Source organism: Canis aureus, chromosome 12 (genome assembly GCF_053574225.1).
Source record: "Canis aureus isolate CA01 chromosome 12, VMU_Caureus_v.1.0, whole genome shotgun sequence".
NCBI lineage: Eukaryota > Metazoa > Chordata > Mammalia > Carnivora > Canidae > Canis > Canis aureus.
In genome coordinates this window covers 4,412,394-4,425,321 of record NC_135622.1, presented here as the reverse complement: position 1 = coordinate 4,425,321, position 12,928 = coordinate 4,412,394, and the positions used below count along the sequence as shown (strand labels likewise).

At 43.2% G+C, this 12,928-nt stretch overlaps 1 protein-coding gene across 7 annotated transcripts in view; it reads left to right on the top strand.

Annotated features, from left to right (window-relative positions):
• The window catches only part of PIP5K1A (phosphatidylinositol-4-phosphate 5-kinase type 1 alpha), a 43,400-nt gene extending 39,612 nt beyond the window's left edge, over nt 1-3,788 (top strand). For all 7 annotated transcript variants that reach the window (XM_077842298.1, XM_077842295.1, XM_077842296.1 and 4 more), the window contains 2 exons: nt 1,822-1,870; nt 2,152-3,788. In XM_077842298.1, the coding sequence (XP_077698424.1) occupies nt 1,822-1,870; nt 2,152-2,154 (52 nt within the window). In that variant the 3' untranslated portion in view covers nt 2,155-3,788. The remainder of the gene's footprint in view (nt 1-1,821; nt 1,871-2,151) is intronic.
• The last annotated feature ends 9,140 nt before the right edge of the window (nt 3,789-12,928 follow it).

Genomic DNA, 12,928 nt, shown 5'->3' with positions numbered 1-12,928 from the left:
GCTCAGAATGTTCAAAACCATCAAGTCCTGGCAAGTCTTCCTTTTATTAAATTCACTGAATTTTCTTCCTCTGTCATATTTTACTGTAAGCATTAAGAAGGAACCAGGTGGCACCTTTAGCATTCTGGTTAGAATTCTCCCTAGCTCGATCACTCAATGCATTAGACCCATATTCTCCTTTTCACATAACCGTGCATGACATTGTTGCAGAACTTTGTCCCACTATAGCACAGGGAATCCCCTTTCCTTCAGTCTCCAATAAGATTTTTCTTTTCTGTGAACCCACACTGGCAATGCCTTCATTCAAGTCTAAAATTCTATAGTGTATTCATGGCACTTTTAAACCTTTTTTTTTAAATATTTTATTTATTTATTTATTCATAGAGACAGAGAGAGGCAGAGAGACACAGGCAGAGGGAGAAGCAGGCATCATACAGAGAGCCTGATGTGAGACTTGATCCAGGGTCTCCAGGATCACTCCCTGGGCTGCAGGCGGCGCTAAACCGCTGCGCCACCGGGGCTGCCCTTAAACCTTTTTTTTTTTTTTTTTTAAGATTTATTTATTCATGAGAGACACAGAGAATCAAAGACATAGGTAGAGGGAGGAGCAGGCTCCCCACAGAGAGCCCGATGTGGGACTCCATCCTGGGATCTAGGATCATGCCCTGAGCCAAAAGCAGACTGCTCAACCACTGAGCCACCCAGGCATCCCACTTTTAAACTTTCACTAAAACTTTCCTTAAAGCCCACTTCCCCTCTTCCAAAGCCACTTCCACTTTTCAGATTTTTAGTTCAGCAGCACTTTACTTCCAGGTACAAAAATGTATATTATTTATTATTGTGTAAATTACCCCCACCCCCAACTTGGCAGCTAAAAACTACAGACATTTATTATCTCAGATTTTACGTGGCTTAAATATCTAGGTGTGACTTAGCTGGGTGTCACTGGCTTGGGTCTCTCAGGAGGTTACAGTGAAGCTGTACATCAGGGAAGTAGTCTCATCTGGAGGCTCATCCTGGGGGAGGATCAACTTCCAAGCTCACTTATGTGGTGGTTGGCAAGATTCAGTTCCTTACAGGCTGTTGGCCAGTGGTACTTCCTCAGTTCCTTATCACACGCTCTCCATGTGGCAGCTGGCTTCCATCAAAGCAGAGTGTGAGAGAGCGCGAGCCCAAGAGGAAGCTAGGTGTAGGGTCTTTTTGTGACCTAATCTCAGAATTGACTTTCCATCACCTGTGCTGCATTCTGTCCTCTGGAAGAAGAGTCCCTAAATCCAGCTCACACTCAAGAGGAGAGAATTACACAGTGGCACAAACATCAGGCAACAGTGATCACTAAGTGCCTACCACACCTGAGAATTAAGAGCAGAAGGAAGGAGGATATTAGGAAATATCTTGTAGTACTTAAGAAGCTAAATAGTTGGGATCCCTGGGTGGCGCAGCGGTTTGGCGCCTGCCTTTGGCCCAGGGCGCGATCCTGGAGACCTGGGATCGAATCCCACATCAGGCTCCTGGTGCATGGAGCCTGCTTCTCCCTCTGCCTATGTCTCTGCCTCTCTCTCTCTCTCTCCGTGACTATCATAAATAAATAAAAAAAAAATTAAAAAAAAAATCTTTAAAAAAAAAAAAAAAAGAAGCTAAATAGTTAATTAAAACAACATGCTACTGAATCAGGTAGTTTTTTCATCTCTTCTGTCTAAATCCTAAGTTGACCCTGAAGTGGAATATGAAGAAGTACGAGATTTGACTTGAGAAGATTGTTTTTTCTCTTTTTTTATCTTCTGATTCTTCTCTCTGCCTCCATTTTTTTTCTCCTGTTAGCTCAACCCTCTTGGAAAAGCCTGAAGTTGCAGAGTCCGAGTTCACCCATGTGAGTGTCTGGGATGGTGGGAGGGCAGTGAATGCTTTCTTTGAAGGGTATAAAGAGGATCACTGATGGAATGAAACAGGGAATTAATTGGCAGGGTTAGAGGGACTGAGTACCCCGTCAAGCTTGCCTTTTTAAATTTTGTGGGGACCTTATACTTGGAATCTGGGGATTAAATAGAAGAAAACTTCTTAACTCTGCCAGTCAGGCTGAAATTAACTTGAATTCCATTCCTGCCTCATTTCATAGTCCACATCTTAACCTTACACCCTTTCCCTTTTCAGTGAGCAAAAAAACTCAGAAGATCTGGAACCAGATTCTACCAGTTTGGTGATCCCAAAAAGCCAGCAATGCTGAGTTTTCTTCTTCGTGGTCATCACAAAAGGAGTGTAATGGAGGCTAGGGGAGCTCTCTGTCTCCTTTCTGAAGAAGAACCTCTTCTTCCCTCTCCTTATGAATGGGCATTAGTGCCTCAAGACAGTTGAGGACAGCAGCATCCTCTCCACTTCTAGTTGGGTGACACGAGTTTTCATCTGGCTTCCACAGTTGAATTGTTTTCAAACTCCCATTCTTCTTGCTGGAAGTGGAGTTGTTGGACCTGGTGATTTTCTTCCTCTTCATCTACCTTTCACCAGGAGCTGGACTCTTTAATTTCCTCAGGACTGATTGGCTGGCACATTATCTCCACCTTTGTGCTTTCTCTGGAAGAAGACCCTTGTATTCTTTGTAAAGGTTTTGGGGAGTAAGGATGTTAAACCAACTCCCACCTTCCTTTTTTTTCCTTAAAAAAGGAAAAAGCTAGCACACAGCACACAATTTGAAGCCAGGCATTTTTAGATCAAAACTGCAGAAATGTCGGGAGAGATGCCTATTTGAGGGGTTCCCTCAGAAGAGCCCCTTGGTGTTTGAAAAATGGAAGTATGGAACTGCTTTGCCAGGAGTAGCTCCTCTAACTTCTCTCTTGATGAATTTCTTAAGGCTGAAGGAATGGAGAGAGTGGGACATGGGGTATTCCTTACCCCTTTTGTTGAACCAGTAGGGCAGTCATGGGCCCGGAAGATCAGAGCCCTTGCTAGGTGGGACCCTACTTACTGCCAGGCCATCACAATTATTACTGTTTTGCAATTTCAAATGTATTCTGCTTGTTTTTCTAAATATGAAGACTTAATCAAATGAATTTGAATCCTTCTCAAAAGGAGGTTTCTTCTTGCTCTTCCCTATGTTTTCCAACAGTGTTCTGCTGTTCGAGGAGTTGAGGTGGAGAGGAGGCACCTGTGTCCGTTTAACAGTCAGTCTGTATCTATGAGGCTAGAGAATATTCACTTAGACTCATGGGGACCCAGCAGACTCTTGCCTAGGTGAGATCATTGCTGTGCCACATGTCTTGTCCCTTCTCATGCAGAGAACTCAGAAATGGGAGCTATGTAATCCGTCTGTTCCCCATCTCCAAGAGTTGCAGTCCCCCCTCTGGTCCTCTACCTCCTGTCAGGGGAAGAAGGGAGTCTGGCATCTCAGGCAGATTGTTGAATACTATCCCGTCTCCATCCCACCCAGCCTTGATAGTAGGTTAGCCCATCCCCCAAGTAACTGTCTATATTAGACACCCCCAGCCAGTTTCTGGCTGCCTGTCTTTGCTGCCATGTTCTTTTTTACAAGAAGGAAAGAAACAATTCTTGCTATTTTTTTTTCATAATTTACTATTTATGATGTATTTAAGTGTTTTATTCAGGACAGAGTTCTGTAGGGGGTGGGAGGTAATATTTGAGGGAGGCTGGGTCTTAGGGAAGAGAATGGGAAATCAACATTTTTATGAAGTGTCACTATTTGCCTCTACTTTGTATTCTTCAGAAATGGCAAATGTAATATAAAAATGATAAATAATCTGGTTTTAATGTATTAAACTTTCATCAGTTATTTAGAACTCTTGTTTCTTCCTGATTCTTTTTATACCATCTGCTCCACCCTCCAGCCCCAGCTCGGGCTCAGTGTTGTTTTGTGTTGCCCTGAGCAGATGCTGCATCCTTGTCAGTTGCCTGCAGGCTGGTGCAGGCTGGTGCTGGCTTCATTCCCTACCTTCCAGCCACCCCTCCGCTTGCACAACTTCAACCTGACAAGGAAAAGCTGTGAATGAATATGAAGGGAATTACTGCAGGTCTGTTGCCTACCAAGTGGCAACCTACTTTAACTGATGGGTCTGGGAATCCAAAGGTCAAAATCTTGCTCAAGTTTAGGAGGAAAGGGGGATCCCTGGGTGGCTCAGTGGTTTGGTGCCTGCCTTTGGCCCCGGGCGCAGTCCTGGAGTCCCGGGATCGAGTCCCGTGTCGGGCTCCTGGCATGGGGCCTGCTTCTCCCTCTGCCTTTGTCTCTGCCTCTCTCTCTTTCGGTGTCTATCATGAATAAATAAATAAAATCTTAAAAAAAAAAGTTTAGGAGGAAAGGAAAATGACAAAGCAAGCTTGAGATGAGTTGGCCTTTGGATTCCTTTTCTTTCCTTTCCCCGACCCGGGGTTAAGGTGTCACTTGGAAGACCACAGATACTGCTTCCCTCAGTTCTGTTTTCCTCTTCTGTGAGGTTGAGCTTTGTTATTAGTTAGGCTTTTTTTTTTTTTAAGATTTTATTTATTCATGAGAGACAGAGAGGCAGAGACATAGAGGGAGAAGCAGGCTCCATGCAGGAAGCCCAATGTGGGACTCGATCCTGGGACTCCGGGATCACGCCCTGAGCCAAAGGCAGATGCTCAACCACTGAGCCACCCAGGTACCCCCAGTTTCAATTTTTAAGTTTGAATAACCATTTTTATATTTATTTTTTTTTTGAATAACCATTTTTAAAAGAGATTTTATTTATTTATGAGAGATACAGAGAAAGGCAGAGACAGGCAGAGGGAGGAGAAGTAGGCTCCCTGTAGACAGCCTGATGCGGGACTCAATCCCGTGAGCCAAAGGCAGATGCTCAACCACTGAGCCACCCAGGCGTCCCTAGGTAGGCTCTTTTACTATGACGGAAACTAGACCAAAGAAGGGGATGCTTGTTCTAAGGCATGTGGGGACGGGAGCTTTGGAGAGAAGCAACTTAACTGAATACTGTTCTTTATCTTGTTAAGATCAGTCTACAACTACTTACACAGCAGCTAATGAGTAGTGCCCTGGACAATTGGAGGTCCAAAGAAGTAGTTGACCTTCAAGAGTTTACAGTGTTCAGAAGGAGCACACAAAAACAATGTTTTTAGGTGGGCTATGGTTAAGGATTTCAGTTCTCTCAGAGAATGGCACAATATATTAGGTGGAAGAAAATTAGAGGCTACTGTGGACTAGAAGTATTGGAGAAAGTTGCACATGAACCCAGAGCCTAGAGGCATGAGAAGGGTCTGTTTCAGAGAATAAGGAGAAGCCCGCAGTGGAAGCAATGGTGAAGATCTGACTGAGAATCTTGGAGTGGGTATAGGTGGAGGCCAAGCAGGAAATCCTGCCTGCTAGGCTGAGGAATTTTTTAAAGTATTTATTTGAGAGAGCATGAATGGGGTAGGTGAGTGCAGAGGGAGAGGGAGAAGCAGACTCCCCACTGAGCCGGAAGCCTAACCTGGGCTTGATCCCAGGACCCTGAGCCAAAGGCAGACGTGTAACCAACTAAGCCTCTCAGGTGCCACTAGGCTGGGGAATTTATTTTAAAGTGTAGGCAGTAAGGAACTGTAGTATGTTTGGTTTTTGGTTTTTTTTTTTTGTTTTTTTTTTTTGCCTCTAAGTAGGACATGATCAAAATAATTCAGACAAATCCGTTGACAAAGTTCTGTAAACGTGGATAGAAAAGCAGATTTAGACTAGAACAATTTAGGTGTAAGGTGGTGTGGGAGAATAGATGTGATAAAAAGAAAACTGCTAGAACAAGTAATTGGAGTGAAAAAGGAACTGGGGATTCTCAGTTTTGAATTTGAGTTTAAGCCATAGGCATAGCCCTCCTTTAGACTGGGTAAGGAGAAAACTGCCCTAATAGGAATCAAATCTGCACATATTTTAGGTATAAGTGTCTCTGCCACCCTGATCTAGTGCATGCAACTGCTGAGTGGGTAGTGTAGCTAACCTCTTACAGTCAGAGGGTCCCTCTAGTGGTGAGCAGCCGCTGCTGCTTCTATAGTGGGACCCTGCAATCCAGATGCAAGTTGAGCTTGCTAGGGGAAAACTTCAATAACAAAAAGTTAAGGAAACCAAAAAAAGACCATAGGATAATAAAGCTGGAGGGGCACCTAGGTGGCTCACTTAGGCATCTGACTTCGGCTCAGGTCATGATCTCGGGATCCTGGGATCAAGCCTTGTGTGGGGTTCCATGCTCAGTGAGAAGTCTGCTTCTCCCTCTGCCCCTCCCCCTGCTTCTGCACACATGCTCCCCCATGCTCTCTCTCTCAAATAAATAAATAAAAATCTTAAAAAAGGATAGTAAAGCTGGAAATCCTGGGTTAATGTTTTTTTGTTTGTTTGTTTGTTTTTGTTTTTTGTTTTTTCCTCTTAAGCAGGCCAATCTTAGCTATTCTGGAAGTTATTCACCAGAGTTGGAGTCTCATCCCTTCTTGCTATTTAAAATATATTCCAGATTAAATGTGTATTCTTTAGTGTTTTTTTTTTTTTCTTTTTTAAAGACTTTATTCATGAGTGACAGAGAGAGAGAGACAGAGAGGTAGAAACAGGTAGAGGGAGAGGCAGGCTTCATGCAGGGAGCCTGACGTGGGACTCAATCCTGGGTGTCCAGGATCACACCCTGGGCCAAAGGCGGCACTAAACTGCTAAGCCGCCCAGGCTGCCCCCCTCTTTAGTTTTTCAAGGACACAAAATGATTGATATTATCCGTAAAATTATTATTTGAAAGTTTATTGTAAAGCATCTGTTTCCAATTTCTTTTTTTTTTTTTTTTTAAGATTTTATTTATTCATTCATGAGAGACACACAGAGAGAAAGGCACAGACACAGGCAGAGGGAGAAGCAGGCTCCATGCAGGGAGCCCGACATGGGACTAGATCCCTGGTCTCCAGGATCACACCCTGGGCTGAATGCGGCACCAAACCGCTGAGCCACCTGGGCTGCCCTGTTTCCAATTTCTTAACTCAGAAATTTCCAACCAAAAGTAGAGAATGCATGTATGCATCATCCAGTTTTCAATAATTATAAGTGGAAATAAGGGCAACTATCCCATCCCCACTTTCTTTCTGCACCTCCAAAGGATGAAGTAAAAATAAATCCCAGGTGTCATCCTTTCATCCATAAACACTTCAACATATGACTTAAGAGATAAGAACTCTTTTTAAAATATGTATATAACTACGGGGGTACCTGGGTGGCTCAGTCAATTAAGCCTCCAACTTGATTTCAGATCAGGTCATGATCTCAGGGTCTTGTGATCAAGCCTGGAGTGGGGCTCCATGCTCAGCTGGGAGTCTGCTTGAGGTTCTTTCTTTCTCTCTCCCTCAGCCCCTCCCTCTGCTCATGCGCACACACGCACTTGCTCTTTCTCAAAATCTTTTATTTTTTTAAAAATATTTTATTTATTCATAGAGGCACAGAGAGAGAGAGAGAGGCAGAGACACAGGCAGAGGGAGAAGCAGGCTCCATGCAGGGAGCCTGATGTGGGATTCGATCCTGGATCTCCAGGATCACACCTCAGGCTGCAGGCAGTGCTAAACCACTGCACCATGGGGGCTGCCCAAGAAAATCTTTTAAATAAAAAGATTCTTTCCCTCTTCCCCTCCCCACGTTGGCTCTCAGAAGAAAAAAAAAAAAAAAATATATATATATATATATACACACATACATATATAGGGGCACCTGGGGGCTCAGTAACTTAAGCATCTGCTTTTGGCTTGAGTCCTGCATGGGGCTCCCTCTTGAGTGAGTCTACCTCTCTCTCCCCCCTGCTCCTACTATCTCTCTTGCTCACTCTATCTCAAATAAATAAAAATCTTCTAATATATATGTGTATGTATATATATAAAACAACAGGTCTTAGGGATCCCTGGGTGGCGCAGCGGTTTGGCGCCTGCCTTTGGCCCAGGGCGCGATCCTGGAGACCCGGGATCGAGTCCCACGTCGGGCTCCCGGTGCACGGAGCCTGCTTCTCCCTCTGCCTGTGTCTCTGCCTCTCTCTCTCTCACTGTGTGCCTATCATAAATAAATAAAAAAATTAAAAAAAAATAAAACAACAGGTCTTAAAAATTAATAATCCTTAATAAATCTCTAGTCAGTGGTCAAAGTTAGATAATTGATTACAAATGAATTTTCTTAATAGTTTTTTAAAAAGATTGTATTTATTTATTTATTCATGAGACACACATAGAGAGGCAGAGACACAGGCAGAGGGAGAAGCAGGCTCCTCACAGGGAGCCTGACATGGGACTCAATATCAGGACCCCGGGATCACGACCTGAGCCAAAGACACTCAACCACTGAGCCAGCCAGGTGTCCCTCATAATAGTTTTTTGACCCTAATCTCTCTTGAACTCCCAAGTTTTTGCCCCCACCACCCAACCAAAACATCTTTTATTAAGGTCACTCATAGCCATGTGGCTAAATATATCAATGTTCCTCTTGATGTGTCAGTGGCATCTGACAGCTTATTACTCCTTCCACTTAGCTTCTGGGATACTACTTTCCCCTGGTTGTCCTTACCAAGGTACTCGCTGCTCCATCTCTATCCTTTACTGGTTCCTCCTTTTCTCTCTAACCTGTAAATGTTAAAGTGCCCCAAGATTCAATCATAGGACCCTTTCTTTTAGTTTGCATTCACTCCCTAAGTAAGTTTATAAGTTCTTACAGTAGCCTAAAGACCCTGTATAATTTGCCCAACTCTCCTATCCCCTCATGATTTAAAGAGCATCTCAATGTTGGCTAAAAACTCCCAAATTTCCATCTCCAGCCCAGACCTTCCTTCTCCTATATCTACTCACTTAGTTGACATCTCCAACTAGGTGTCTAATAGATATCTTTTTTTTTTAAGATTTTATTTATTCATGAGAGACACACACACACACACAGAGAGGCAGAGACACAGGCAGAGGGAGAAGCAGGCCTCATGCAGGGAGCTCGACGTGGGACTCGATCCCAGGTCTCCAGGATCACGCCCTGGGCCGAAGGCAGTGCTAAACCACTGAGCCACCCGGGCTGCCTCTAATAGATATTTTAAACCTAACATGACCAAAGCTGAATTTCTGGTTTCTGTCCCTCCTAACCCATCTTCAGAAATAGTGAGGGGGCACCTGACTGGCTCAATTGGTAGAGCATATGACTCTTGATCTCAGGGTCGTGAGTTCAAGCCCCACTTTGGGCATGGAGCCTGGGCTGAAGGCGGTGCTAAACCGTTGAGCCACCAGGGCTGCCCAATGGAGCCTAGTTAAAAAAAATAATAAGGGGCATATGGGTGGCTCAGTCAGTTAACATCTGCCTTCAGCTCAGGTCATGATCTCAGGATCCTGGGATTGAGCCCTGCACCAGGCTCCTCACTCAGTGGGGAGTCTGCTTCTTCCTCTGCCTCCCACCCCCCCCCCCCCCGCTCGTGCTTGATCTCTTTCTCTTGCAAATAAATAAAATCTTTAAAAATAATAATTACTTAAAAGAATAGTGACTATATTTCTCTAGTTGTCTAGAACCAATTCTGGTATCTTAACGTTCCCTTCCCTTACATCCTCTATTAAACCCATTGGCAAATTCTGTCAGTTTTGTATCTTATGGAATACTCAAATTCCAATCACACGTCACCATTTCACCTCTTATTACCACACTAGAATAAGCCACCATCATATTATCTGATCACTGAAGTAGTCTCCTAATTGGTTTATCTCTTGTTCTTTTTGCCCACAGTCTGTTCTCAATGCAGTAGCCAAAGTGATGCTGTTAAAACACTACATCAGATCCTGTCAATCCTCTGTTGAAAACTTTCCAACAGCATCTATCTCACTCAGAATCATTAAAATGATGTTAGGCTATATACCAAACTATTTACTGCCTTTGCTTCTTTGGCTTTTTTCTTCTCTCCCTCTCTCCCTCTACTCCCATCTCTACTGGACTCCATGTTCTTGAGAGCTTTTTTGGAGGTTCTAGCAGGGGAGCACTAGATGGGAATGCAGGATTTTGTTTTGCTACTTGTATACCCTTGACTGAAGGACGGTCCTCCTCTATTGGGGATGGTCATCTTCTTCCCCTGAGGGCACAGTAGCTTCGGGAGGGATGCACATGGAGTGGTGACAGAGGAAGGGGACACCCACCTAGGCAGCCAGATCAGCCAAATCAACCCTGGCGATGAATGTGGTGACGGATGTCGCAGCCAGATTGCCCTCACATCCTGGACTCCATGTTCCTAAATACACTCTTGCCTCAGGGCATTTCCACTTGCTCTTTCCCGCAGGTATTGTTTTTTTGTTGTTATTTTTTAAGATTTATTCATGAGAGACACACAGAGTCAGAGACACGGGCAGAGGGGAGAAGCAGGCTCCCCTCAGGGAGCCCGATGTGAGACTGGATAGTTGAGCCAAAGGCAGATGCTCAACCACTGAGCCACCCAGGCACCCCTCCCCGAGGTATTGTTTAGGTCTCTGTAAGGCTTCCCTAATATCCTACTTATATAAAATAGAAACCTCATCCACACTGGTTTATTTTTCTCTGAGGTGATCACCATTATTTGAATAAAAATTGTATATATTTTTAAAATTTGTATATATTTTAATATGATGCAACATATTATATATATTTATATATAAATTTAACATATAAGGTAATATGTAAACATTAGGGGCACCTTTAGTCTTAAAGTGTCTGCCTTTGGCTCAGGTCATGATCCTGGGGTCCTGGGATGGAGCCCAGCATTGGGCTCCCTGCTCAGTGGAGAGCCTGCTTCTCCCTCTTTCTGCCACTCCCCTGCTTGTGCTCTCTTGCTCTTTCTGTCAAATAAATAAATAATTTTTTAAAAATATAAACTTTAATACTATATAAATGAATATTAAATTATATAAATACCTAATGTTTATATTTTATGTATCTATTTACTTGCTTATTGATTTCTCTGCCTTTTCCCATAAAATATAAGCTTCACAAGGGCAGGATTTTGTTTTGTTCCCTTCCAAGTGCCCAAAATAGTACCCGAATCACAGGTAAAATGAATGGTTTCATTTTTGCTTTTTTCATTACAGAACTCTTATTTTACAGAAACTTGATCCTATCAGATTTCATCGTTTGTGTGCATTGTTACAACTCACATATCTTTTAACTGAGTAGCTTCTGACATAATGCTAACAGGACATCCTGTTCAAAGACAGTATGTTCTCCATTTTCCAGGTTGAATTAAGTCAATCATATAGCACCTATTTTTCACTCTCATTTTTTTAAAGATTTATTTATTTATTTGAGATAGAGAGTGGGGAGAGGGGCAGAAGGAGGAATCTTCAAGCAGACTCCTTGCTGAGTGCAGAGCTCAACATGGCACTTGATCCCACCACCCATGAGATCAGGACCTGAGCCAAAACCAACAGTTGGATGCTTAATTGACTGAGCCACCCAGGTACTCTCCATTATCTCAGTTTTTTTTTTAAAGGATTTTATTTATTTATTCATGGGAGACACAGAGAGAGAGAGAAAGAGGCAGAAACACAGGCAGAGAGAGAAGCAGGCTCCATGCAGGGAGCCCGACGTGGGATTCGATCCCGGGTCTCCAGGATCACGCCCTGGGCCGAAAGCAGATGCTCAACTGCTGAGCTACCCAGGCGTCCCATTACCTCAGTTTTTAATGGTCACTATATTTTGTATTCTTTACAATATCTCCATATACTTTTAAAAGTATACTAAGGGGATCCCTGGGTGGCTCAGCGGTTTAGTGCCTGCCTTCAGCTCAGGGTGTGATCCTGGAGTCCTGGGATTGAGTCCCACCTCAGGCTCCCTGCATGGAGCCTGCTTCTCCCTCTGCCTGTGTCTCTGCCTCTCTCTCTCTGTATCTCTCATGAATAAATAAACAAAATCTTTTTTAAAAAGAGTACTAACTAAGCACTGGTTACAACTTATTAAATATCTGACTAAAGCTGAGAAGGTGACACTTCTCGCACAGGTATCATGGATCATGGTTCCCCAGAACAGTGATGACATTCCAGAACATTCAATTTCTAGGCCCTTTGGGTTGAATGTTTGTCTTCATATACATTTAGAAGAATACTAACTTATAGTTATCCCTGATGGTCAACTTGTCTTTGGAGCTGTATTATCCTGATTAACCCAGAGCATTTTTGTTGTTGTTGTTGATGATGAGTTTTATATTTTATGAAATATCCCTCTCCTTTTTATTTTTAAATTAAAAAAAATTTTTTTAATTTTTTTCTCCCTTTTTTAAAAAAAAGATTTATTTATTCATGAGAGACACATAGAGAGAGGCAGAGACACAGGCAGAGGGAGAAGCAGGCTCCCTGTGGCAAGCCTCATGTGGGACTGGATCCTAGGACCCCAGGATCACGACCTGAGCCAAAGGCAAACACTCAACCACTGAGCCACCCAGGTGTCCCTGAAATACCTCTCTCCTGATCTGATCTCAGCTATTTTTGCTGATTGTGTTTTGTGCAATATTAATATAGCTACACATGTTTTTTGTTATTACTAATTTTTTTCACATTTCCCCTTTATTTTTACCTTGTATCACTTAGTTTGGTGTGTCTCTACATTGTGTAGATATATTTTTTAATGTATTTATTGTCTTGTTTGAAAATATTTTGGTTATGTTTGAACTTGCCACTAATTATTTTTCTGTGCTTTATTTGTTTACCCTTTCCTGTCTATGGTTATATTGACAGCTTTTCCCCCCACTCTAATGATAGGGAGATTTTACTCCTATTCAAGCTCTGATGGTTACCAGTAACTTTTGACATAGCTATTAAAACCAATCTCTAGGGGTGCCTGGGTGGTTTTGTTGGTTAAGCCTCAGACTCCTGTTCTGCTCAGGTCATGATTGTGGGATTGTGAGATGGAGCCCATAATTGGGGTCCACGTGGGAGGAACTGGGGTAGAGGCTGCTTAAGATTCTCTTCCTCTCCCTCTGCCCCTCCACCC